At 46.0% G+C, this 26306-nt stretch overlaps 1 protein-coding gene across 5 annotated transcripts in view; it reads left to right on the forward strand.

Moving 5' to 3' along the window:
* Positions 1-1122: 1122 nt before the first annotated feature.
* The window catches only part of IGF1R (insulin like growth factor 1 receptor), a 300961-nt gene continuing 275777 nt past the window's right edge, over positions 1123-26306 (forward strand). For 4 of the 5 annotated variants that reach the window (XM_059058596.2, XM_067029531.1, XM_059058597.2 and 1 more), the window contains exon 1: positions 1123-1880. In XM_059058596.2, coding sequence (XP_058914579.1) covers positions 1787-1880 — 94 coding nt within the window. In that variant the 5' untranslated portion in view covers positions 1123-1786. Of the gene's footprint in view, positions 1881-25883; positions 25903-26306 lie in introns of those variants that run through there. The other variant, XM_067029533.1, reaches the window with a different exon arrangement.

Below are 26306 nucleotides of genomic sequence, written 5' to 3' on the forward strand. Positions count from 1 at the left end.
CCGGGGCCGAGCCACGCGAGCCGCGCCCTTCGCCCTAGCTGCCCGCGAGCCCTGGAACTGTGGGCTCCCCGATGGCGACGCCGTGGCTGCCCCAGCCTTGCGCGAATGTGCCCACTTAGTAGCCTGGGGGTCTCCTTTCTCCCAGGTATGCCCCTCCCGCCACGTTCGAGCTTTCCAGCAGGCTGCGAAAAAATGCCGCATGCACGCACTTATTTATTTCTTTTGCAACAGCTGCAAGAAACAATGAAGCTTTTCAAGAACTGGGGAAACGCGTTTTCCAGCCTTGCTGTTGTTGTTGTCAATGAACCTCTCGAGCCCCGCACTCCCCGCCCGCCCCCACCCCCCAGCCCCTCCTCCCCTCCTCTGCTAGCTCCTCCGGGTAGCTCCTCCGGCTTCCCCGGACCTGCGCCCGGGGCATTGTTTTTGGAGTCTTGCGGGAGGGGAGGGCGCGTGCAGGGTGGCCGGCGCAGTGCGGGTGGGGGCGAGAGCGTGTGGGCGCGCGCGCGCGTGTGCCCGCGCGGGCAGGGGGCGGGGGCGGTGCTTCGCAGCTTCGCATCCCACGCCCGGGCTCCGCTCCGCACTGCCCTGAGATCCGAGGCTCCGGCTCTTGGCGCGCGCCGGCCTGGGCCGGGCCCTCCGCGCGCCGCGGCTGCGGCTGTGGCCGCTCCAGTGTGCGCGCGGGCGAGAGTGCGCGCGGGCGAGAGTGCGCGGCCCCGACAGCGCGCGCGCGCGAGCCCCCAGTGTGTGGCAGCGGCGGCGGCAGCGGCGCGGCGAGGCTGAGGCTCTTGTTTACCAGCATTAACTCTGCTGAGCGGAAAAAAAAAAAAAAAAAAAAAAAAAGGAAAAAAAACCGAGGAGGAGCGAGCGCACCAGGCGAACTCGAGAGGCGAGCGAGGGAGAGGGACGCCGCCAGCGAGCCTGCCCCCGGCGCGCCCGTGCCGGGAGGTTGCAGACCCTCGGCCCCGCTCCCCGGGCCCTCCACGCCCCTCCTGCGCGAGGGGAGCTCCACGGCGCGCCGCGCGCCTCGGCTTTGACCTTCAGCGAGCCGGAGCCCCCGCGCGGAGCCGGCGGCGGCGGCGGCGGGCGGGGGCCGGCGCGGGGCGGGCGGCGGCGGCGCGGAGCCCGGGCGGCGCGGCGGGAGTGCTGAGCGCGGCGCGGTCGGCCCGCCGCTTTGTGTGTGTCCTGGATTTGGGAAGGATCTCGCGGCGGCGGCGGCGGCGGAGCTGAGGGAGGAGGCGGCGGCGAGCGGAGCCCGGAGGAGGAGGAGGAGGGGGAGCCGCTCATTCATTTTTACTCCGTATTTCTGCCCCCAGTCGGCCTCGCCCGCGACCCGGACTTCGGGGCAATCTTGCGAACTGCGTCGCGCCCTCCCGCCGCGGAGGCTCGGGCGTCGGACAGCCTCCTCCTCTGTCTGGGGTCGGGTTTGTCCTTCCTCGCCGAGACGGATTTGGGCTTTGCCCCCTTTCTTTGCAGTTTTTCCTCCCTCCTGTCTCTTTGGGTTTGAAAATGGAGGCCGACGACGCCGACAGCCCGCCCCGGCGCGCATCGGGTTCCCGACTCCGCCGAGTCCTCGGCCGCGGCTGCCGGCGCTGAGGGGCCGCCCAGCGCCGCCGCCCGCCCCGTCCGCGCAGCCCCGCGGACCCCCGGCCGGCGCCGCCTTTGGAGTATTGTTGCCTTCGCCCTTGTTTTTGGAGGGAGGGGGCGAAGACTGAGTTTGAGACTTTTTCTTTTCCTTTCCACCCCCCTTTTTTTTTGAGAAAGGGGAATTTCGTCCCAAATAAAAGGAATGAAGTCTGGCTCCGGAGGAGGGTCCCCGACCTCGCTGTGGGGGCTCCTATTTTTCTCCGCCGCGCTCTCGCTCTGGCCGACGAGTGGAGAAAGTGAGTATGTGCCCGCCGCCCGCGGCCACTGCGGGAACTTTTCCTCTGAGGGGCTGCGCCCTGTTTGCGAAACACGAGTTGCCACCGTCGCAGCTGTCGGGCTCCCGGTCTCGGGAGCCGCGGGGCGGGGCGCCGAGGGGCTCGGCCGGAAGGCCGGAGGGGCCCCGCTGCCCAGGCTCGTTAGTTTGGAGCCCCGTGGGCCCCAGCTCAGCGCATCCCCACGCGGTAAGGGCCTCGGTGGCTTTCTCTTTCGCTGTCCCGAGAGCCCTGCCCCGGGGGTCGGCTGTCTCAGCAGCGCTCACTCCGGGCGGCCCGCGGGCTCCAGCGGGGAAGTTCGCGCCCGGCTTCCCGCACCTCGCGCCCCTCCCGGCGCGCGGGGCCGCGCTCCGCGCAGGCGGCGGTGACAGCTCGCGCGTCCACCTCGCGGCTGGGGCAGACTCGGTGCCCGGTGGCGGGAGCGGGCAGCCTACTGGCCTTGGGGGTGCAAGGTGCCCTGGAGGAGGTGCCAGGCGGAGAGGCTTCGCAGCCCCAGGATAAACCTATCCAAACATTCCAGCGCGGCCTCCTGTCGCCCAACGCGCTTTGTCCCTTGGGCTCTTCGGGTTCCTGGCCTTCCCTGTCGCTTTCGCCGGACCCACGGCGGGTCTCCAGTCCCCGGCTTCCCGGGGCTGCTCAGTGTTGCTCGGGGGTGCGGGAGCGTTCCCGCCTAGGCCCCCCACCCTTCCATGCAACCCCTGGAAAAGTGCGAGGTCGGGGGCCCTGCGTTAGTTGGGCTCTTCCGGGGAGCGCGTCCGGACCCCTAGTTCAGAGGGTGCTGGGAGTTTCTCCCAGTTTCTACCGGCGGGTGGACGCTCTCCGCCTCCTGGCAGGGCTAGGGGTGGTAGGGCAGCATCCGAGTGTGCGGGAGTGGGTGTGTGGTCGGAGCCGACTTTCATTTCCATACACGTGCTCGCAACGCGGGGCTGTAGCTGCAGCCACACGGCCGCTCCGGGACACCGAGACACCGGGCCCTGGCGAGAGGTGTCGTGCGTCGTCGTTTAAGGGGCGCCAGGATCTGCGGCGGCGGGGGTGCGGAGGAGGGTGTTTTGTTTTGCGAGCGCGCAACCTTGAGCTGGGTTTCGTGGCCAGAGTTTTGTTGCACTCCCTCCCCCGCTGCCCCGCACTTCCTTTGTACATAGTTAATAAGCAATATCGCTCCACACGCTGTCGCCTGCAATCTGATAGCTTTTGTTTTGGTAGTGTCGGGTAAGGGTAGGGAAGTGCGGGGAGGGAGGGAGTGAGAACTTAGGGCCCCGCGGTGTGTGGAGGGAGGAAAGGAGGGAGTCCTGTTCTTCTCAAAACATTAAAGTGAGGCTTACTGGTACATTCGCGATGGCAGGGTAACTTGAACACGATTACAGTTTAAATGCAGCCACAGAACTGGGGCTAGGAACGACGAGGGCGTGTTGGTGAGTAATGCTTGCCGAGGGTATGCAGGTGGTGCCAATTAACTTTGAAAAATCACGACGGAGCCTCGAAGAGTGAGGGGGGGTAATCGGGAGGCAGCGGGGGCTGTCTGTCCCCATCATAGGGGCAATTCGGAAAGGGTGTTCCTGTAAACAAACCCTTCTCAAACGTTTTGTAAGAAATGAGCCCATGATGGAGTAAGAGCAGATTTTTATAGAATTAGCGTGTTTACTTCATGGAGTAAGACTCTGATGGAGTCCGGACCTTCTACAAGTCTGAACTCTCCTGTTCTTTGTTTTCTAAACTTTCTGCTGGCTGGGTTGGGCGAAGGGCTTTCGGCTCCCTTCTAAGGCTCACAGATGGTGTTAGGGGGGACAGAGGAGGGTTTCTAGCCTTTAAAAGCTAAATATAGTTTAGGAGACACAGGAGAGTTCATCCCTTTTACTACAGCATGTTGTTGAACTGTGTTGTGTTAGTTTTATCGTTTAATGTTAGTAAGTTCTGAAATTCACAACAGCAGGAATGGCCTTGCTTCTCCCATGCAGGACTCCGGCATTTTAAAATAGGATATCATGTTTGGAGTTCTTCGTGAAAAATATTCTTTGTGAAAGGTGTTTTTTTTTTCCCTGAGAAAACAGTCAGGAGGGGTAGGGGCATTGTAACATACTTTTATAGTCCTAGATGCCAAAGCTTTGCTCAAGGATCCCTTGAAAATGGTTGGTTTCTGAAAACCTGATGGATGGCCAGAAAGCACCCCAATCCTCATTATGGTTTGTTGAAGTTCTAACTCCCTACCTGCCCCTCCCTACAGCTTGGAAGTTTTCAGGAGTAAATGATATGCTCAGTGTCAGCGTGTGTTCAGTTCTTAGTCCAAAAGGTGCTGGAACGCTTAGTTCTGATAGAAATAAACCACTGAGTCCTATCAGAGATCAACATTCTTTTGATTGTGTAGTATAATATAATAAAGACTGGGGTGCTGTTGATTAATATTGTGTTGGCCTGTTTAGGGATTAGTGTTTTCTCTCAGAGTGTGTTAGCAGAGTAGGGATGATTTTTTAAATCTTTAACTTAGAAAATCTAGAAGTTTCGAAGCAGATGAAGTCATACAGACTTTTGTATCAATGTACTGTGAACAGTGCATCTGAAGAAGGGAGGTTTGGGAGTTAGGAGTGATGGCCAAATAATATGATGCTTTTTTAATATAAAAAAAGTCAATGTGCACTTTAAATGTATTGTGGCCATCTCATTAGAAAGATGTCATCTTTCTGCCCCAGGCACAGTCATATCTTATTGTCAGGGAAATGTAGGTATGTGAAAGGTTGGTGTTAAAAGAAGTTGCTGTTTTATTACCAGGAGAAGAATCCAGAATAAGAAGTTTGGAAAGAACCTAAATAGCAAATTATAGTTTAGCCTCTCTAGAGGGAAATAGCAAGTAAACGGTACTTTTGCGGAGGGGTGGGGCGTGGGTTTGAAGTTTAAAAGGTTATATGTTTGATTTGTCAGAAGGATTAGAAAAGTCCAACGTTAAGAAATATGCTAAGGGTGACTGGAAGAACATTAAAAACATGCTAAGTGAAAGAAGTCAGTCACAAAAGACCACGTATTGTATGCTTCCATTTATATGAAGTCCAGAATAAGAAAATCCATAGAGACAGAAAGTAGATTAGTGGTTGCATAGGGCTGGGGGGAGGAGGGGGTGGGGAGTGGCTGCTAATGGGTGCAGGGTTTCTTTTTGGGGTGATGAAAACATTCTAAAATTAGTTTGTGGCGATGGTTGCACAACCTTCTGAAAATACTGAAAACCATTGAATTGTACACTTTAAATGAGTGATTTTTATGTTATGTGAATTATATCCCAAATGTAATATGGAATTTTTAAAAAAAGAAATATGCTAAGGTTGAAAAGATTGCGTTGTGTTACTTTGAACATAGAATCTTGATTAAAATTAAGTAAATTTGTCCAGCAGGTTGATGTCTCTCTCTTTTTTTTTTTATTTATGGAGTTTTTCAGATCCACGAACTACAAACTGATCGCTGAAGCTCGTAACAGCAGAGATTCAATGCCATAGGAGTAAAGGACAGACAGGATAAAAGAATCTTGGTTAGACATAGCTCACATTAAGGATTAAGGGGTTGGGTTAAAAAAACTCAAATGCTAGTAGTGAAAGTCCGATTTGTGACAGTAAAATCCTTAACTGAATCTGAAACGATGTTGGTCTTTCCAAGATGAGAGTTTAGGAGCCGAGTCTGGATGGCATTTTCTATTCCAGTTTTCTTACATATGTTTTCGAACAAGAAAGAATGTAATGTTTAAGATGATAAAGAATTTCCACTGTCTTTTTTTGATATCCCATATTAACCAACCTGGTAGTAAAAACTGAGGAAGAACTGTTCATTTTAATGCAGTGGGCTTTCTTTTTCTTCTTTGTTGCTTGTTTTATTTCTTAAATAGCTCCAGAATCTGAGCAGGAAAGAAAATCTTTTTAGGATACAGCAGCTTTTTCAGGTATAAAGTGATTTTTTTAAAATTAAAATTTCTTATTGAACAAAAGATTAAAAAACATAGCAAAGGCATTTTTGTTTTCAAACTGTTCTGTCTTTATCCGGATTTACCTTGGCCTTTTAATAGGAAAAGACGGTAAAGAATAATTGTTGTTTATATTTGTTTTTGGTCTTCATCTGAGGCTCAGTTTACTAATAAAAATGTTTCCTGTTCTTCTTATTGTTGCAAGATCAGGGCAGTAATGAATATCAACTGTATCATTTTCACTTGTTGCGTTAGAGTTTTGCCAAGGAGAGCCCTCCAGGGACAGTAGCTTCCTTTTAAATCTGGCTTCATTTGTTTTGTAAGAATGAACTGTAAGAAGCAACTGAATCCAGCCAGCACTTATTGAGCACCTGCTGTATGGAAGCTGGATCCTTTGTTAAGTGATGCCTGAGCCTGCACAGAGAGCTTCACTTTTGTCCTTAGGGCATTTTGTATAATCTTGCATGAAACAAACATTTCTTGAAAATTCAGATCTTTTTCAGACTCAGCACAGGGTACACAGTTCTCAAATAACATTTTAAAGACCCTTTAAAAATATTTCTGTAGACTTAAGACAGGATGTGGCACCGCTTGCCTTATTAATACCTTACCTCCTATTGCATTGTCGCTGGCAGGCTGTGATATCCATGAGACAGTCACCCATCTCGATCAGCTATGCTGCCTTCTTTATAACATTGGTTGTGACAATTGTGATAAAAAATGGACAGTGTCATAGTTACCATTTGCCAAAACTTTAGTAGGAGTTACAGGTATGTACATGAATGTTTCACAGCATGTTTTGAGTTGTAAGGAAGATGGGACTTACTTGGTTTAAATTTTTTGGATTTACACATTGCTTTGTTAGCTTTCTGGAAATCTTTAGAGAACTTTCATAATTGTAAGGCCTTATTTAATTTAAAATACTTGACTACTTTTAAAAGTGTGAGGGGGTAAGAAAGAGATTGAGGAGGCAATTAAATCTTGAAATGTTTTTTAATTGTAAAATGTCCAAGCCATGTTTCTCTCTGGATTGTGATTTTTTTCGATTTGTTTTCAAAACTCACTTAAAAATCAACCCTAGTTCATAGAAGAGGTATTTGTGCCCACAGGCCAACTTGCTTTGAACTGCTGTTGTTAGCCAACTTATGACAGGTGCTATCTGAGTCCAAGAGATGCATGCCTCTCAATTGTACTAAATATATAATAGTTGCACACGTGCTTGGGATATAGTTTCTTGATTTCTCTGTCTGAGATGTTCCAAAGGAAAATTCTGAGCACTTTAAAGACAAGTTGAATTATGAATGAAGCACTCTGACCTCTCCTTGAAAATGGTGTTTGGCATCCGATTATCAAGAGGAACTTTTCCAGTTATTTGTAAAGAAATTATTTGGCTTAAACTAAGGTGGCGGGGGTGGGTGGGTGGAGTGGGGAACAACAGTCCCAATGTTTTTGCACATTGAGACTTGTTGACATTTGGGGAGGATTTTCAGTATTTGGAAAGATTAAAACTTTTAAATAAGTACCACCCTTATACCAACCCCCAAGGATCTGGAAAGAACTGATTTCTTCTGAGGAAGGGGCATACATTTGGTGTAAAATGGTTGGTAAACAGACCTTTAAAAACAAGTTAGGTTGTTATCTCAATAGGTGCACATTCCCTGGGCATGGTAAAGTTCGTTTCTTTTGATAAATTGTTTTGGTTATATTCGACTCAAAATATTAAGTGTCTGATTTTGAGACTTTTGAAGTTTTAAGACTAAATTGTTTTATTTTTTTTCCATTTTTAAATCATCAGTTTTACTCATGTTGTAAAATCCCAAATAATACGTTTAGAAGATTTCTCTACTTTTTCCACTTATGCCAGCTTCACTTAGGGCCTATGAAATTGATTAATTTCAAAATCTGAAGGAAATATTGATATTCTTTTACTTGAATTAAATGGTTTTTTCTCTTCTTTTCCTCAATAAATACATGTTGAGTACTTATTGGACTCAATTCTTTAAGTTTAAAAATTTGTTCTGATATCATAAACTGTCCTACATGTGATTTTAAATATGAGTCAAAACATAGAAATTACTTGCTATGTTTGTTTAAAACACTAAAGAAACAAACTAGTAAACAAGGCTTTCATTTTTCTTTTTTCTGCCCTGGACTAGAAGAATTTTTAAACTTATAGGTTGCTATTCAGATTTTACTGGGACACAACAGAAAGTTTCTTTTATGATGAGGGATGAATGCCTATGATTGCAATAACTTTTACGGTGTATTGTTGCTACTATTTATGATGGGGAAAGATAGGTAGGGATGCAGGGACTGCCTTTATTCTCATATTGGTTCTCTCCTTGGTTAGTGCTGGCGATGACTACTTGGTCAGTTGCTGGGGATGTGTCCATGGAGCTGAGTGTCTCCTGTATGATAGCTTATGGTTTCTTATTTGAAATAGATTGGAGGCTAGCCACATAGGGAAAATGTGCATGCATAAGACAGGTACCACCAAATGCTGCAGAGATAGCTATACCTGCTTTAAATTGTTCACATTGTGATAGTCTGGAAGCCTTAAACATCTTTTTAAAATTTAATCATTTATATTTTAAAGACTTGAGAAGTATTCTGTTCCTAGTCCAGAAAGTTCTTGGGGGAGGGAGGTTTGAAAGTTTATTTTTTATATCACTCCTTAGCCTCTTAGTCCCCTTAACAAGACAAGCATCTACTTTAGTCATAGTTATATAATAAAAATTGCCACTTGTTCAGAATTGTGTGTGTGTATTTCCATCCATTCATCCGAGTTCTGACAGTTTCAAGTACATCATTGTTGCTGTTTTGTATACTTTTGTATGGCTACTTTTTTTTTTTTTAAAAACCGTCACTAGCTTTCTTTAAACTGGCTTTGGAATTGTCAGGTTGGTAATTCGGGTGTATGCATACTGCTTTCTAAATTACTCTTGACATGAGAGAACAAATATATGTTGACAGTCTTAAAGCATAAGTATTTTATAGAGCAGAACTTTAAAATTTTCCTTAGATATTTTGGATGCCTACTTTCAGCTTATCCTCTCACATAAAATATAGTCAGTGGTTTGTCTGTATAAAATTGATTACTGGAAATACCTGTTAGACTAAGTACGTGAGACAGTACCAATTTGAGTTAGGTAAATTTTAGTTAATAACACTTTAAGGGAGAAAAGTCTGATGATGATTAGGGAGAGATGAGTTTATAACACTTTTTCCGAAATTGGAAGTATCCTAGTGACCTTTAATAACCTCCTGGAGAAAAGTAGTAAGCATAGAAAGGAAGCCCAGGTGAGAGGTCCATGATCTCCCTTCCTCTATCAGCTGGCAATAGTTTTCTTAAGTCATCAGCTATTAATTGTATTTAGGTTGCAAAATCCTCAGCATTCGTGCTCAGATTATCAGTGTCATCCTGTGTTTATTCTCCCCACCTACTTTTCTGGGGTTTCATAGTAGTGGGGTAATACCTACCAATAGCTCACAGACTCCGAATTTGAAAGAGAAACACAGATTGTCATGAAAACAAATGAACAAAGAGACCACCGACAGAGGAAGATCTGCTCAGCTTCCTTAGTTCTGTTGTCTGATTTCTGTGGATAATGAGTTCATGGCACATGTGAGGTCACAACATGGTATAGTTTAATCACAGGAAATTCTCTTGTATTGCTGCTTTACTTTGTCGAGCGATCGATATATTTGGGATTTTCTGTCTAACATTACCTCAGTAAGAATTTCAACAACAAATGTTGGATCAGGATGGAATTCCTAGTTAAATTTCAGTTCATCAGCCCTTTTCTGGGGAGACTCATTCATTGAATGTTTCCTTTCTACCTCACTGAGTCACTTGAAATTGTTCAGATTTGTGCATTTCTGGCTCCACCCTGGTCCAGTCCAGACCTGCATGGACTCTTAGAGGAGATGCTTGGTTGGCCTCTGGGCCGGGCACTCTGACTCCTGTGCCCTCCCTCTGCTTTGATGGACTTGCCAGCCCCAGATACTCAGCATGTGCCTTTTGTGGTGCCGCATCATGGTCCAGGAATCAAGTCCAAGAGCCCCCATCTTGGGCTGTAATCCGTCCTATTGAGACTTTGCTGTAGGGATCCTGTGTGAATTCCCAGCACTCTCCAGCAATGGGCTCTAGCTGTGCGGTAAGTAAGCCCATTCCTGTCTCCATGGTTTTGCTCCTGCTGTATTCATGGCTTGGCATGTTTTTCCTCTTTACTGCTCCCCGTCCCCCTCCCCACTCCAAACTGAATAGTGGAAAGTGCTACTCTAGAGCACAGCAAGGTCACCTGGTTCTAGTTTCTCCTTTGCTGCCAATTAGTTCGCAGGCCCTGAACAAGTTAACTTTTCTGAGTCTCAACAGAAATGTAGAGACTTGAAATAATTGGGGGAGAGTTTTCTCCTTTTCTCATTAAACAACAAAATAAAACCATCTTCTAATAGATTTAGAAAATTAAGGTCAGAAAAATTGGGGGGGAGAGGAATTTTTTTTCATTTAAAAAAATCTCTAGGTTTCAGATCTGTGAAATAGGGACAATACTGTAACTGTCTAAAGATGGGGCACTAAGTCAGTTAATTCCTGTCCGTCGAATACCTTCCTTTGGTTATAGTACATCTGAGATGCCATCCTTCAATTTCTAACTCAGATTCCTTCTCCTTCCTGAAGCTTTTCTTGATTACCCTCATTTCTATAGACCTGACTTCCCCCTTATTCCTTTTGATGTCATACCCGCTGCTGTGCAGGTTAACAGTGATTTTTGTCTGGTACCTGAGCTGTTGTCATTTTATGAGGCTATAGAGAGCAGTGTAGCCAAAGGGCTTGGGTTTGAATCTCAGCTGCTCAATAGCTAAGGTCTCAAGCAAATTGTTTAATCTTCCTGTGCCTCAGTTCCCTCATCTGTAATATTATATTTTTTTAAAAAATCAATTAATTTATTTTTGGCTGCGTTGGGTCTTCGTTGCTGCGTGCAGGCTTCTCTTGTGGCGGAGCATGGGCTCTAGGCACGTGGGCTTCGGTAGCTGTGGCTCGCACACTCTAGAGCACAGGCTCAGTAGTTGTGGCACACGGGCCCAGTTGCTCCATGGCATGTGGGATCCTCCCGGACCAGGGATCGAACCCATGTCCTCTGCGCTGGCAGGCGGATTCTCAACCACTGCACCACCAGGGAAGCCCTGTAATATTATAATTTTAATAGAACCTATTCCAGACATTTATTCGTAAAAACGAAGTGAACTAATACATATGCCAAGTGCTTATAACAGAGGCTGGCATATACTAATCTCTCAGACTTTAGCTTGCCACTGCTCATGACATGACATTCTTGAACAGAGATGATATTTGGGTAGTGCCAGAAATATAGGACACACTTGACATTTGACTGCCATTGTCAGAGCCTGGCACATAGTAGGTGCTCAATTAATGTTCTGTAATAAAGCTTTATTTTGCTAAGGTGCTTATTAACAGGATTGCAATTTGCTTGTTACACAGTGTTGTGTGAGTTTACCTTTTTTCAGTAAACAGTGGCCAGTGCCTGCAGTGCAGCATCCATCTCAGAGATCTGTTTATTATGCTTTCTCTCTTAATTCTTTTCATTTGTCAATTTCTGCTGGGGCCCAAGAAGTGTCCAGTGTGCACTTTGCCCACCTCACTAATGCATAGGCGCCATCTAGTGGCCAGAAGGGAAATTTAGCCACTTGGGTCCTGAATTAACAGTGCCCTATGGATGAAGATAGCAATTACCCCACTGCCCTTCTTAGATTTTGCTGTTTGGCTTGGTTCCTGGGAATCCGGTTTTCAGGAAAATGTGGAGACTGCAGGCTTCTGTAGGAACCGTTGGGATATGGTTTTGAATTAAGATTGTTCTACTGCATCAGTGAGCTAGCATGAGAGAATTAGGGTCTTCCTAAGAGATGTGATGTAAGCAACTTTGGCAAAGCTGTTATATCTAGTGTGCCTTTTACAATTTGGGATTTAAGATGTTTTTACAGGACTTTAGAAAGTGACAACTTCTAAAATATTTCTTTTGAGGTTAGAGATTTAAAAAACCTATTGATACGTTTTTAAAAATAAGCAAGATTTACTTCCCATTGTTCTACTTAAAATATGTGGTAAAACTTTAATTATTATTCTTACATGTGTGCCCTTGGGCAGTTTTTATGTAGTTCAGGTGTTTACCAGCCAGAAATCCTAATAGAGAATAGTAACAAACACTGTTATTGCTGGCGTTGGGTCTCACATTGGTTGTATTTTGTTAGATATTTTTCTATATTTGGCTTCATACTTTTTGGTTATTTTCAGAATCCACTTTCTCACTTCCTTAGTTGAGGCTACACTAAGTTAGTGTATAGGTGTGGCTCTTCAGTTTTACATTTCGAAAGTTTTAGACTGGTCTCTCCGTGATTGCTTTTTATTATACTTAATTTGGAAGTCATTGGTTTGGCTGTCTGATAGAGGACTGCAACCTGCCATCATCTAAGACATTTTGAACAGCAGCTCCGTCTGTTTCTGAAACAGGCTGTACCCATTCAAGTCTCTCTGCCTTGGCAGGTGGGAGCCTCTCTGCTTGGAACAACTATATTACCAATTTGCCCTCTGGCAAGTTCTTTTCAGAATTAGCTACAGTTCCCCCTCTTTGGTGGCCTTGATCCTGCATGCTGGATGGTCTCACGGCTCTCTTCTTATACCCCTATTAGTGCATCACCCCCAAATTGTTTGTTTTATCCCACTGGTCGGGGAAGGGAATGGTACCTTGGTCATCCTTGAATTCCCAGGACGTGGCCCAGTGCCTGGCACATAGGAAGACCTCAAGAAACAGAATACTTTTTAAAGGGACAAACTCTGTCCCTCTCCCCACTCCCCCATTCACTTTGAAGCACTCTTTACAACACTATTTACAACAAATTTATTTTCATCTTGTCACGATTACTCTGCCAGCTGAAACATTTTATCAGGCCAGTTACTACTACATAGAACTTGAAAGCAATCTTTAAAATCATTGTTTCATCAGGCTTTTTGTACACTGAGGTGAATAAAAATCTTAGAACTCCTGGGAAGGTCACTTGTGATTCTAGCCCTGTGTCAAGGCTGCCTCATCCCTCTGGAGGGAAGCCTTGTTCCAGAAGTTCCCTATAGATAGGGTTTAATGAATCACTCATCAGCACCAGTTGTGTCGGTGGCAGGCTTCAGACTACGTGGAGCTGGGCACCTGATTGGAGGCAAGCAGTCGGGCTGGGCTCTGCTGTGTGGTGTGCCTAGCTTGGCCTGATGCAGGGGAGCAGGGGGGAGCCTCAGGGGGTCCGGTGGGCACTGCCTCCTCTGCAGCTGCTGACCACTCACACTCTTCCCTCTGAATGACAGGGACCCCCTAGGCTGTTTCTTATGGCTTTTCCAGTCCTCAGATCCTGAGACAATGTAGAGAGAGATGGAGTTCTTAGGAGGGTCTGGTTGGAAGCAGCAGCATCACTGTGAGCAGACATTTGCTTCTGTTTCTTGCATTGTTTTCTTGTTGAGGCCAGTAGACTTTTGCATTGGATCCTGGCAGAGACAGTAGCTAATCTTAAAGACCTCTGTCACTTAAGTGCTCCATCTCCTTTAGGGCTCTGGATAAGGCCTTTGACGGCCTCACGGTAGGGCCATTGAAGGTGAAGCCTGCTCCCTGCACACCTCCCCTCCCCCGGAAATTTACTTGTCTAGGATGGTGTGACGAGGACTCCCGAACATAATTAACACCGAAGAGATTATCGTTAAAAGCTTCATACCCCTGAGGAGACTTGTAAGATGGGATATTTCTTATAGAAAATGTAAACATAATCATTTGAACCTGGCACATTAATTTCAAGCATAGATTGTAAAAGAGTCTTGTAAAATCTCCAAGCGAATGTTGAACAGGGTGGATGTGAACTCACCAGGACAAGCCAGCACAGTGCCTGCCTTTCATCTGTCCTTGTCGTGGGGCTGCCTGTGCGCAGCACTGCCTGCCTTTGAAGACCCTGTCCCCACACATACCCCTCTACTGCCCTTTCTCAGATGTAGGCAGGTATTGGAGCAGGAGCTCCAGGCCTCAGTGTCCCCATTGTAGATTGGGATGATGCGAGGATTAGCAATAATGTATCTCAGGTGCTCAGCAGAACTGACTTGTAGAAAGAATCCAACAGATGCATGTTTTTTTTTCTCCACATGCTGTGGTGGCCCTGCTGGCCTTCCACCCATGCTAACCACTGGAGGATTGACCTTTCCTATATCTACAGTGAAGTTTTGAACTCATGAAGTGTGTGGGCTGCAGGGGTGGGGACATCAAGCTGCTGAAGAGCCCGAGAGGCTGTAGGGGGACGTCTGACTTCAGTGCTCCTTGAATGTATTGGCTCTCAGGGTCCCAGGGGCAAGGCTTCTGGTGGGGCAGGGCCCGTGGAGGTGGGGCGGGCAGGAGAGCCAAGCGCTCTGGGAGGGGACTCAGCCTTTTGAGTGTCAGGGTGTTCCCTGGGAGAGAGTGTGCAAGGGAGGCCTCTCTGGCCTCTTGATGGGGTCCCTGGCATGAACCAGTGAAGGTGTAGGTGAGGGAGGCCCAGGAGGAGGCGGCTCACACAGCAGAGCCCTTCAGAAACGGCTGCCCTGGACTTCAGAAATGCACACACACATACACTTCTTCTTTTTTTTTTTTTTTTTTTTTTTTTTTTTTTTTTTTTTTTTTTTGCTGTACGCGGGCCTCTCACTGTTGTGGCCTCTCCCGTTGCGGAGCGCAGGCTCAGTGGCTCTGGCTCACGGACCCAGCCGCTCCGCGGCACATGGGATCTTCCCAGACCCGGGCACGAACCCATGTCCCCTGCATCGGCAGGCGGACTCTCAACCACTGTGCCACCAGGGAATCCCCCTACACTTCATCTTTGTTGGGGGCATCAGGGGTGCCTGGTAAGGGTGAGGACAAGGCTGAAACGGGGAGCCAACACGGCCTCCAGACTTACTCCTCTCCTCTAAAAATAAAAGTGAAACCTCTTCAGGTGAGCTTGTGCATTCATTGCCGGACGCTACTTTCCAGCTTTCCAAGGCAACACAGTTGAGCGATGACCCTGGTTCCCCTCCGAGTTAGGTCATGGGCCCGGCTGGCCATGGCCTTGGCCTCCTGTGATTGGGGTGGGCAGGGCCTGGCCCCCTGCAGTGCTGGCAGACCTCGCAGGGCTGTTTCCAGGCCTCACCGCACCACCCGGAGCAGTGAGGAATGATTTGTTTGAAAGGGGATGCCAGCTCTGTGTCCAGGTCTGGGCTTTGCTACTGGTGCTTTTTAACGCGTATTGATTTATGCTTTTAACTCGACCAGGCACGTTGTAGTTCTCCTGAGAAGCAGTTGCTGGCCCTTAGCTGGGGGTTGGTGCTGGAAGATTACTGCTGCCTGTTCTGCAGCTGTTTTCACTGGGCAAATAACCTTAAAAACACGCCAGTTTCAGAGGCTTCCTGAAGGGCCTGGGGACTCTGGTGCTACTTTCCTGCGATCAGCATAGTGAATTCTGAATTTTAAATCCCTTTTCACCTGTTGGAGCAAGCAGAGCCTAAGCGTCTCAGCATCCGTTTTCCTCAGTTGGAAAGCAGGCCTTCTGCTGTGCCACAGACTGCTTTTCTCCCCGGTCATGTTTGCTGGTCCAGATTCCCTTTAGAGATTTGAGTTAGAGCCTGGAGCCTCTCAAAATGAGAAGTGTACTGATGGGCTGTTCCTGGGACACCTTGTTTTCCTTCTCTGCCCCAGTTTTCTCATCTGTAAAATGGGAGTTGATAGTGGCACCCATTTCAGAGGACAAGACTAAGTATTTCATGAGCAAATACTCATACATTCCTTTGAATGTATGACATTTCTGTCATCTGCGCTAGGGGGTTAGCTCTTCTTATTTTTGCTAAGGATGGAGGAAATACACATTAAAAGTTGTTTATTTCCTTAAAAAATAATCGGTATCCTCCTGGTGTGTATGGATTCTGATGTTCCGCTTTTAGCATCATTTGCCTTTTCTGACCTTTACATTAAGACTTGAGCTTCATGTTACTTAGAGGAGTTTTGCCAGTGCTTGGTCCAGCCTTCGTCTTTGGGGATAGAAGATACTTCCCTCCCTTCTGTTTCTCTCTCTTCCTGTTATCCCTTCAGCCTCCCGGGAAGGGCGTGAAACATTCTCCTCCAGGAGAGGCAGTTATTTGAATCCCAAGAAAGCCCAGGTGTCAGCGCTACAGGACAGAAATGAGTCATTCCCACAGTAGTGTGAAGCGTGTACAGCCCTGCACTCTCTTCCTTCCTCAGGAATAGCTCAGGTAATTAGGGGTCAGGCAGCCTTCTGGGGAAGGAGCAGATCTGCATGAGAAATGAGGGTGGGAGTCATAGCCCCTGCCCAAATTTAGGACACAGGGTCTGAAACACATGAACCTACTTATCCAGAAAAACTAATTAAAATATTTAAAATTGAGAGTGTGGAAAAATTGAGAACCCGTGGCCCTTGTACCTAAAGGGCCAAAAGGGCTGTTTGCAGGAATGGGAGTCCCAGAGCCTGGGTCCCCCGGCTACCAGAGAAGGTCTCAGCGAGGGGGTGGGAAGCCAGCCACAGAAATGGTGCCTGGTTAGAAAATGCTTTGCTGGAGAGCTTCCCCTGGGACAGAGAGAAGGAATTGCCCTCTTGCTCTGCTCTCTTGGGTTGATTGGGGTCTCTGCTTACCAGAATGGGGATCCAGGTTTAGTCCTGCTTCAAGAGCTTGTTAGGTGGGCTTGGGTGGTCTCACTAGGGGGCCATCACCCTTGGTGGTGTTTCTAAGAGTAATGCGTCTTGAATCCAAACCACTTACTCAGCCAACTTGATGAAACAACTCACAGTAAGAGATGGCACTTTTCTTAGGGGGAGGAGTTAATTCCTTTGGTTTAAAACTTATTCCTTGAGGCCAATAAGCACATGAAAAGATGCTCCACATCACCAGTCATTAGGGAAATGCAAATCAAAATGACAGTGAGATACCAGTTCACACCCATGAGGATGGCAATTATCAAAAAATTGAAAACAACAACTGTTGGCAAGGATGTGAAGAAATCGTAGCCCTTGTGCATTGCTGGTGGGAAAGTAAATTGTGCAGTCACTGTGGAAAAGTGTGGTGGTCCCTTGAAAAATTAAACGTAGAATTGCAGTCTGATCCAGCAGCCCTGTGTTAGTATATACCCAAAAGAATCGACAGCAGGGAGTCAGAGATATTTGCACACCCATGTTCATAGCAGCAAATAATTGTTTGCAATAGCCAAAAGGTGGAAGCAACCCAACCAACAAATGTAGATGTAGATTTGAGCTGAGTCACCAGGGATGGGTTTGTTTTCCATAATGAGAGAGTATCGCAGATCATGTTTTCCTTTCAGGGAAAGCAAGTCAGGAGTCAGACTCTCATGCCATCTACTCACAAATAAAATTTATTACTAATCAGCCATGTGACATGTAATTGCTTTTTCATTTTCTTATTTTTCCAGAAGAGAGATTTGTTTAGATATTTGGTTTCCTCACTGATTAGACTGGAAGTTTTTCATTTACTTTGACAGCTCAATTTCTTCCTGCACACTGTCTCCCCCACAGCATAGGGAGCCCTGAAGGAAAGGGCTTGACCTCTGTAAGCAAGAATGGGAGCATCTCCGAAGTAGAAAAGAGCCAGCGCCTTCCTGTACAGAAGAGAAAATGGAGGCCCCAAGGGGTGTGTTGCTTAAGGGCACAGGGTATGTGCTGCATGTCCAAGGCCAGGCCCGCCTGCCCACCATTCCAGCAGATGCTCTCTGGGCCTGGTTCTTTGTCCTAAGTTGTCACCCTCTAGTTTAACCAGGAGTCAGGGCTCAGGCCTGGACCTGCTGGATTCCAACAAGACCGGGAGGTAGGCAAGCCTGTTTGGCTGTGAAAGGACTTTTCTCCACCCTGCTCAGTTGAGCAGTCTCTAGATGTGGGCCCTGTGGGAGGAATCTCACTGCTGGCAGCTCAGCTGGGTTTGGAAGTTGGACTAGTATTTTCCCTGCATCTTGGAAGCAAGCCCGAGGGACCACTCTTGTCTTCCCCTGGGCAGGAGGTATTGTCACATGACAAGAGGGTGGTGTACCCCTTTCCCAAGTTGGTGATGTGCTCTTACGGAGCTGGAGGGATGTCTGCATCGGCTCAGGCTTTTATGACAAATTACCATAGACTGAGGGGTTAAACAGGAGACATTTTGTTTCTCACGGTTCTGGAGGCTGGAAGTCCAAGATCAAGGTGCTGGCAGATCAAGTGTCTGATGAGAGCCTACTTCCTGGTTTGCAGATGGCCATCTTCACGTGGTATTTTCATGTGGTGGAGAGAGAGGGAGGGAGAGAGAGCATGCTCTGGTCCCTTCTTTTAAGGACACTCATCCCACCAAGGGGCCCCACCCTCATGACCTCGTTAAACCTAATGACCCTCAAGGCCCCACATCCTAATACTATCCCACTGGGGGTTAGGGCTTCAGCATATGAATTTTCAGGGGACACAAACATGCATCCCATAACGATGGAATAATGTATATATTACATTATATTATTATAATATGTATATTTGTTCTTGGACAGTTTTGAGAGTTGATTACAGGTTAGGTTTGAAAAACTAAGTGAAATTCAGTACCTAAAAGTATATACTTTGAAGATGGCACTAAGCCCATTTGCTTTGGCCAAATGCTTAAAATGTATAGTTCGTCTTCTGGGCACCTGATTGCTTCTCTTTCTCTTAAAGTGAATGCTTCTTGAGAGGAACACAGTTATTGGGAAATCTCCCATGACCCCATTTCTGCCATTTTTGGACAAAGAAGTTGCTGCCTTTAAACTCTGCAGTAGCTCCTGGGGGAATTGTACTCCAGAACAGCTTAACTTTGAGTTTTTGAAAGCTCACTTCCTTGGTGAGCACTCATCTTTCCAATGCATGGAATGCAGTTCAGAGGCACTCATCTTAACTTCCTCAGGGTCTGTTTTGTAAACCTGACTCCAGCATGGTGGGGTGGGGTTGATGCGGGCTGTGCTGAGGACTGTCTTGCATCTGGCCGACTTGGGAGTCTGAGCGGTACTTCCTCTCAGCACATCCAGAAGGCTGGATGACTGGGGAGGTGACTGTTAATTGTTTATCAGTATGAACTGTTTACAAGTCATACTTGCTATTTTCAATCTGACCTTGCTATTATGTTGTTTTGTTTCTGTTCACAGCTGAGTTTTAAGCTGGGTAGGATTTAAGGATGAGTCACTCCCATGATGGTAAAATCAGTATCGATCAAGCCTTCCCATTACCTTCCCGTTAATCCTGTGAGCAGTTTAGAGATGGATGAGACCGTCTTAAGACTTCTGCTAGGAGGATCCTTGAGTGCGGGTTGCTGCCTGTGGGTTGGGCTTCCTTAGGACTCGGTTAGCACCTTTTAATTTGCTGATCTGAAACCTGCAAGAGACGTTTACCATGCTTCTTGGCTCTTCTGCTGCCTGAAAATCGGGCTTGTTTAAGTGAAGGGGATAGAAGCCCATGTGAGGTTTTCTCCCCCGCCCCGAACTCCACCCTGACCACCCGTTTGAATGTTCAGTGAGTGTGTGCCAGTTCTTTGTGGGAAATTTATGATCCTTTTCTTGCCACCCTGGGCTCCTAATTGAAGGCCGATTTGCCACCTTTTTCTTCTCTTGATCAGAAAGTTGCCCTGGGGGTCATGTGTGCGTGGCAGCTGTGGATTCTAATGGATGAAAGGACAGAGAGGTCGAGGGTTAGATGTATGGGCACAGTGGTGGGAGCAGGACTGCAGCAGGACCACAGGGACCAGCCTTTTCTCGGCCCTGGGAGTTCAGGCCCCCGACTCCCATGAGGGCAGTGGCCGAAGAGCTCACACCCACCTTCCCTCTGTCCTCTCAGCAGCTCTGCCAGGTAGGTGTGGAAGCCGAAGGCTGCCTGCCCTGGGCCGTGCAGCCGGCTTGGTGTCCCAGCTTCGAGTCCTGAGCATTGTCCCAGAGGCTGACCAAGCTGCATGGGGCCTGGAGGGTGATCTGGCTCCTGGAGAGGCAGTGGGTCCTGTTCACTCATTTCGTCTTTCTCTCTGATGCCTGGTCCACCCTGGGCGCCTGTGAGAGAGCAGGGGCTGAGGGTGCCACTTGGGTGTGGCTACAGTGAGCTGCAGAGTGGAAGGGTTTGGTGATGCTTTTACTGCAGAGCCGAGGAGGCAAACAGGTCGATCGGGGGCCTAAGGGATGTTGAGCTGAGCTCGATAGAGAGAATCTGGTTTTGTAGGAGTTGAAGAGAAACAAATTGGAGTGTCTGGATGTTCAGGGACCTGCCAGTGGTAGGAAGGTGTCACAGATGCAGCTCCGGCCTTAAAAAAGAGCTTACTGTGTGGCTGAGAAGATCTCACGTGCGCAGCTACTGGGAGAGGCCTGGGCACCGCGATGAATGAGAACAGGGTGGGCAGGGTGGGAAAGGGTGGTGGAAATTGAGGGAGACATCCTGAGGCCCCCTGGAAGAAGTGCTTGGAGGACCAGGATTTCACTAGGCGTGGGGTGAGCTGAGGTTAGGACCTTAACAGTGTGCGGTGGGGCTTGAAGAAAAGGCTGGAGAGGAGGGTTTGTGGAGGTGGTAGCGGAGGATGAGGCTGGAGGCAGATTGGGAATGGTTTTGGGGGTCCTCAGAGGCCAGCCAGGCTGAGGGATGTGGTTGAGTCTCGAGGGCAAAAACTGTTCATTAAAGACTGGTTCTCGGGCTTCCCTGGTGGTGCAGCGTTTGAGAATCTGCCTGCTAATGCAGGGGACACGGGTTCGAGCCCTGGTCTGGGAGGATCCCCCATGCCGTGGAGCAACTAGGCCCGTGAGCCACAACTACTGAGCCTGTGCGTCTGGAGCTTGTGCTCCGCCACAAGAGAGGCCGCGATAGTGAGAGGCCTGTGCACCGCAATGAAGAGTGGCCCCCGCTCTCCACAACTAGAGAAAGCCCTCGCACAGAAACGAAGACCCAACATAGCAAAAATAAATAAATTATTAATTAATAAACTCCTACCCCCAACATCTTCTTTTTTTTAAAAAAAAAAAGACTGGTTCTCTTATTCATGTAAGTTAAAGAAACACACTGGCGGCCACTGGTCTTTGTGAAATAACCCAGACCTTTTTTGGGGAGATGGAGGAGGCCAGTCCCTTCTGTATGCGAGCATGCCATCGCGTTGTACATTCCGGGTGTATTTGCCTGTATTTGATTGTGGCAGATTTATTGTGATGCCAGACAAAGGCCCCCCAAATTATCACATCTGATAGGAATAAGTAGAAATGACTTCATTTCCATTCTTTTTTCCTTTGCTTTCCACCCCAGATCAACATTTTTTTAAACATGTCATCGCATACAACCTGCTAGTGGAGGTGGTATGTCTGATCCCTACAGAAAATAATTGGGAATATTTTCCAGGCCCTGGTAGCTTTCTGGTGCTTGGACTGTGAGGGCTTTGGAATGGAAAGGCATTTCTGATTGAGTTGTCATTACTTTTGGAAGGAGCATGATGGTGTGCTCTTTGCCCTCGATCAGCATGATAAACTCCTATGCAGACCTTTGTTGGGTGTCTTTGCAGAGAGCGAGCCCTGCACTGTTGCTCGAGCTCCATTTGAAACAGGTGAGGGAGCGATGTCCCCCTCAAATCTGCATGTCTGAAAGTGTTCACGCAGTTTTGTTCTGTGGGCCTTTGAATTTTACTCAGATTTAGTAGAATCTATCAGGAAGAGTCTTTCCCGAAGACAAAAGTGAGCATCATTATCCATCAATTGTAGGGTGTTTTGAGATGTGAAATATTTAGGGTCCTGAGTCTGTTGCAGGTTCCACATTGGGAGGGAAAAAGGAGGCTGAAGCATGGGGCCGGCTCTGTCTGTGCCCACCAGGACCTTTCACCCCCTTCTCTTGAGCAACATCTTAAACAAAACCCCATTTGTAGACAGTAAGTCCCCACTGAACCTTTAATTATGGGGGCAAGGTATGTGTGGTGGTAGGGGCATGAAGCCAGAGGTTAGGGGCTTACTCACTGGTTAATTTTCCCTGGTCTTTCTCAAGTCTCAGCTCTTCTAAGATTCAGAAAATAATGCAAAATGCCTGAGATTTCTGAAATTCCTGGCCCTGGAGACTTGACGACATGAAAGAGCCAGGGTTTTCAGACTGGCCATTTCAGCATCAACCATTTCCCACTTCCTGATTCATAGCTTCCAGGATTTGTAATGTCTGTAGACATTTTTTTTTTCTCTCTCTCTCTCGTTTAAAAGCAGCCATTGAAAGAAAAAATAAATAGCAAAATCTCCATCCCAGAAGTTCTACTTCCTGTTGTTGTACTCTTGAGCTCTGAAAAATAGCTTCGCAAGTTTAGGCTCTTGTTTGGGCTATTTCAAAGGAATTCTTGAGATCTTTTTGTTTGGACAGGCAGTATGAAGGTGATAAGTTAAAAGAACTTCAGTTTAATCAGCACAGAAGTACACAGGCGAAATTTTAGGTTCCCTTTTAGCTTTATGGTGTATGTGTGAATATAACCCATGCAATAGTGAGTTCTCTAGGGCACAGACATTTGCAACAATGCCATTTGTTTCCCTTATAACGTTAATGTTTATTTTTGAAAGACTTGTTCAGGTACAAATTACACTTTGAATATAAAAGAAGTGGGAATATTTATAATTCCTGCAACAAGAGAAAGATCCAAAGTAATCAACAAAATGATGGAATGTCAGGCTTCACATTCTTTTTCCCACCAACCCTTTTCATTAAATAAAAGTGTGTATCAGCAAAAGTGTCTCAAGTTCAGATGCTTCCATGCTACAAATTTTATTCCTTCTATTTGAAAGTTCTGATGTAATTTGTGATAAAAGTCAACATTTTGAGAAATAGAAGAACGTTTTCGGCTTTAAGGGATGATATCTTAGCTACTGAAGTGGTTCTCATTGTGTTAACTAATTCTGGCCCCAGAATCATTTCATCTGTGGTGAATGGTTTCCCCCCCGCCACCCCCAGATCCAGGGGCCTAAAAAGTTGAAGCAGATATCTACTGATACTTGATCTGGGCTTTCATGAAGATTAATGAAAATGTTTCTGGGTAGAATTCCTAATGTCCAGCTCCACTGTATAGCTCAGTACCTGTTCTGTGCAGATGCTGGGCTGTGTTTTCATCTAGGAGCATGTTAAAGTGCTGTTGCCTGCCTTCTCTGGGGTTATGGTAGCATCTGTTTGGAGGGCAGGTGGTTTTACACAATCTGATTAATTGATATATTGGTGGAACAGCCCATCTTCTGGGGGACTCTTGCTAGAGGTCATAAACAGGAGACATGTCTTTGTTTTGTCTTTCCTCAATTGCCCATCCAGTGGGGGAATAACAGCTCTCATCTCTAGTTTTTTGGGGCTCTCTCAACAATAAAAATTGGGGGAAAAAATACTCAATCCCTGGGTATAACTTTTAGTTTTCAGTGATTTTTTTTTTTTAAAGCACGAAGACCTTTGACTCTCCGTAGCCTTACACATCATCTTTGGAAACACCGGGTTTATAACGAAATAGGTGGTAACTCCTGGATTCTCCCACACGAGGTACAAGCCCTAAGTTACAGTTAGACACACCTGCCTCACCTCTGGCTGCTGAAGAAATCTTTCTAGTTTCTTCTGATGGTGTAGAGAGAACTCTTGGGAGCAGGGTGCTCTGAATTAGCAGACAGAGCAACTGCTTTTTAAAATTGCTGTTCATTCTGTGAAATAGTTGATGTGCAAATACCTAATAAGCACCCCCTCTGTGTTGGGTTCTGCTAATTAGTTTTGAATTTTACGTGTTTGAGGCCAGCATGTTCTTCTCTCTGGAAATCTAGAGAGCTCCCCTATCTCCTCATCCAGTGAACCTTCCATTGTCGTTGCAGTTTCTCTAAAAAATATTTGTACAACTGTGGAACCATGTTTCTCTTGTCTAGTGAATGCTGTCTTGGGGGCCATAGACAAGTTTAATTGGCAGAATGAGTTGGTGGTGTGTCTCTGAACGGTCAAAATGTTAATGCTATCTATAGCAAACCTGTATGTTTAAAAGTAATAATGATAAATTTTCAGCTTTTGGGGGAGAGTGGATTTTAGTCGTGCTTTAAAATAATTACTACAGAATCTAATTCTTGTATTGAGACAACATTTGTTATCAAATCATAATTACGCATGCCAAAAGGACAAAACAGTGATCATGATTGCTTTAATCTAAGATTCTGGAGAGAGAAACTGAAGGCTCCACGAATGCAAGAATTGTGTTCACTGTTGGATCCATGGTACTTGGCACGTGGTGGGTTTTATGAAATGCAAAGAAACAGAGACCAGAGAGTTCTAAGATCACAACCAAAGCAAAGCTTCCTGCCCTCTTCCACTTACTGCACTCCCAATAGAGCCCATTGCCTCTTGTAGATGAGCCCTGCAGTCGAGAGGGTTCTGTGAGAACTGATTCAACAATCACGTGTGCTTATGGTAGCACAACCATTTCACATATTTGACCTGTTCAAAGATAATGTGCCACCGTGATGAACAATGAACCTTTAATTAGGGGCAGATATGCCTGCCACCTTATGCTACAATTATTACATTTATTGCTTTTTTCCAATTATAATAGTAATAAATGGTTATTAGGGGAAAATCGGAAACTATCATTGGGAAAAAAGGAAAATAAAAATCATTTGTAGTCTATCAGTGTAGAGGTAAACATTGTTAATAGTTTGTTGTTATTTCCTAAGGTCTTTTATTCCCCCTCAACTTCTGTGTGTACCTGTATATTTTGAAAACAAAATGAGTGTTCACCCTACACAGATTTTTATCCACATTTTCCCCGCTTAACATCACATTGTGAATTTTTGTCTCTTGCATTATATTTTTATCATCTGGAATGCAGTCTTTAGTTAAATAATTAAAATTATAATTGTATAATTGCTAAATTTAAACATTTTACAATTTTTGCCATTAAAAATACTGTGATAAAATGTGTATTATTGTTCATGCGCTACTCTTAATATTTCTTTGGGTGAGACTCCTAAAAGTTTAAAGTATGGAATATTAGGACTTCTTTAAGTGCGCATACTTTTGATCCTAGATAAATACTGCCAGATTGCTTTCCAGAAAACTCCTAATTTAAGCTCTCAGCAACAGTACCTGTCACCCATGTTCTTCACCAGTATTGAATGCTAAATTGAGCCTTGCAGTTTTAGCATTTAAAAAATTTAATCTCACCGTTTTAGTTTGTTTCATCTTTTTCTTTTAGTTCTTTAATGCTTCGAGGATTTATTTTGTATTTCAATAAATTGAGATACCTCCCCCGTTGATTATCCAGTTTTCTCAACATGTTGATGTTTTATTTTTGTCTTCACTGGATTATCTAATATATTTTATATTATAGGATCTATTTTAAAACTATCTTTTCCCTCTGATCTGTGTGCTGTTTGTGGTAAAATCATACTGTCTTACACATGATAGCTTCATTATATATATTAATATCTTCTAGGAAGAATCTCCACCCAGTGAAATATTTTTGGAGAAGCATTCTTCCACCTGAAGTTTTGTGTGTGTGTGTGTGTGTGTGTGTGTGGTTTTGTTTTGCAAGTCATCTTCTCCACCACCCTCCTAAAAAAGAAAAAATCCACTGGATTTTGGTTGTGATTGTTAATAAATCAATTAAGGAGAAGATAACATTTCCAGATATTTGGACTTCTCAGTCAAGGATATTTCATTGCTCTCTTTATTCAACTTTTATTTATCTATTAAGAAATCATAGAAAGTCATAGAGGTTTATTCTTTTCCCTTTGGGTTATTCCTAGGTAATTAACACTCTTTTGTTGCTATTGTGGAAGGAATCTTTATTCCCCTTTATATCTTTTAACTGATTATTGTTTGTATGTGAGGAAAGCTATGGAATTTTGTATATTTATCTTTTATTTACCCAATTCATTGATTGCTCTTGTTAGTTATAGTTTCTTTCAGTTGATTCTCCTGATTTTTCTATGCAGAGAGTTGCTGATGACCAATAAGGATAACTTTGTCTCCAGTTTTTTCAGTACTTTGTTTCAGGTATGTATCATTTAGGAAGATAAATGGCTGCAAATAACAGGAAATCTGCCTGATAAAGGCTTAAACAGTCAGGGCTGCTTTTTTTCCAGTTTAAGAAGTCTAGAGGGAAGCAGTCTGTGGCCACTGCAGTGTGCTCAAAGAGGGCATGGAGGACCACAGTCCAGGCTTCTGTTTCTCCATCCATCACTGTGTCTTTGGTCCTCATGTCACAAGATGGCCCCTGTGCCTCCAAGCATCACATCTGTGTTTCAGGCAGGCAGGAAGAGGAAGGTGTAAAGGCAAAGGGCAAAAGGGCAGAATGACTTGCCAGCAAGTCCTGCTTAGCCAGCTGTTGCTTCCTCACATGGCTGTCCCTGGCTAGAAGGTGGGAGGTGGTTAGTGGGCCTGCTGTGGGTGGGGGGTGG

The sequence above is a fragment of the Kogia breviceps genome, chromosome 3 (genome assembly GCF_026419965.1).
Source record: "Kogia breviceps isolate mKogBre1 chromosome 3, mKogBre1 haplotype 1, whole genome shotgun sequence".
Lineage (NCBI taxonomy): Eukaryota > Metazoa > Chordata > Mammalia > Artiodactyla > Physeteridae > Kogia > Kogia breviceps.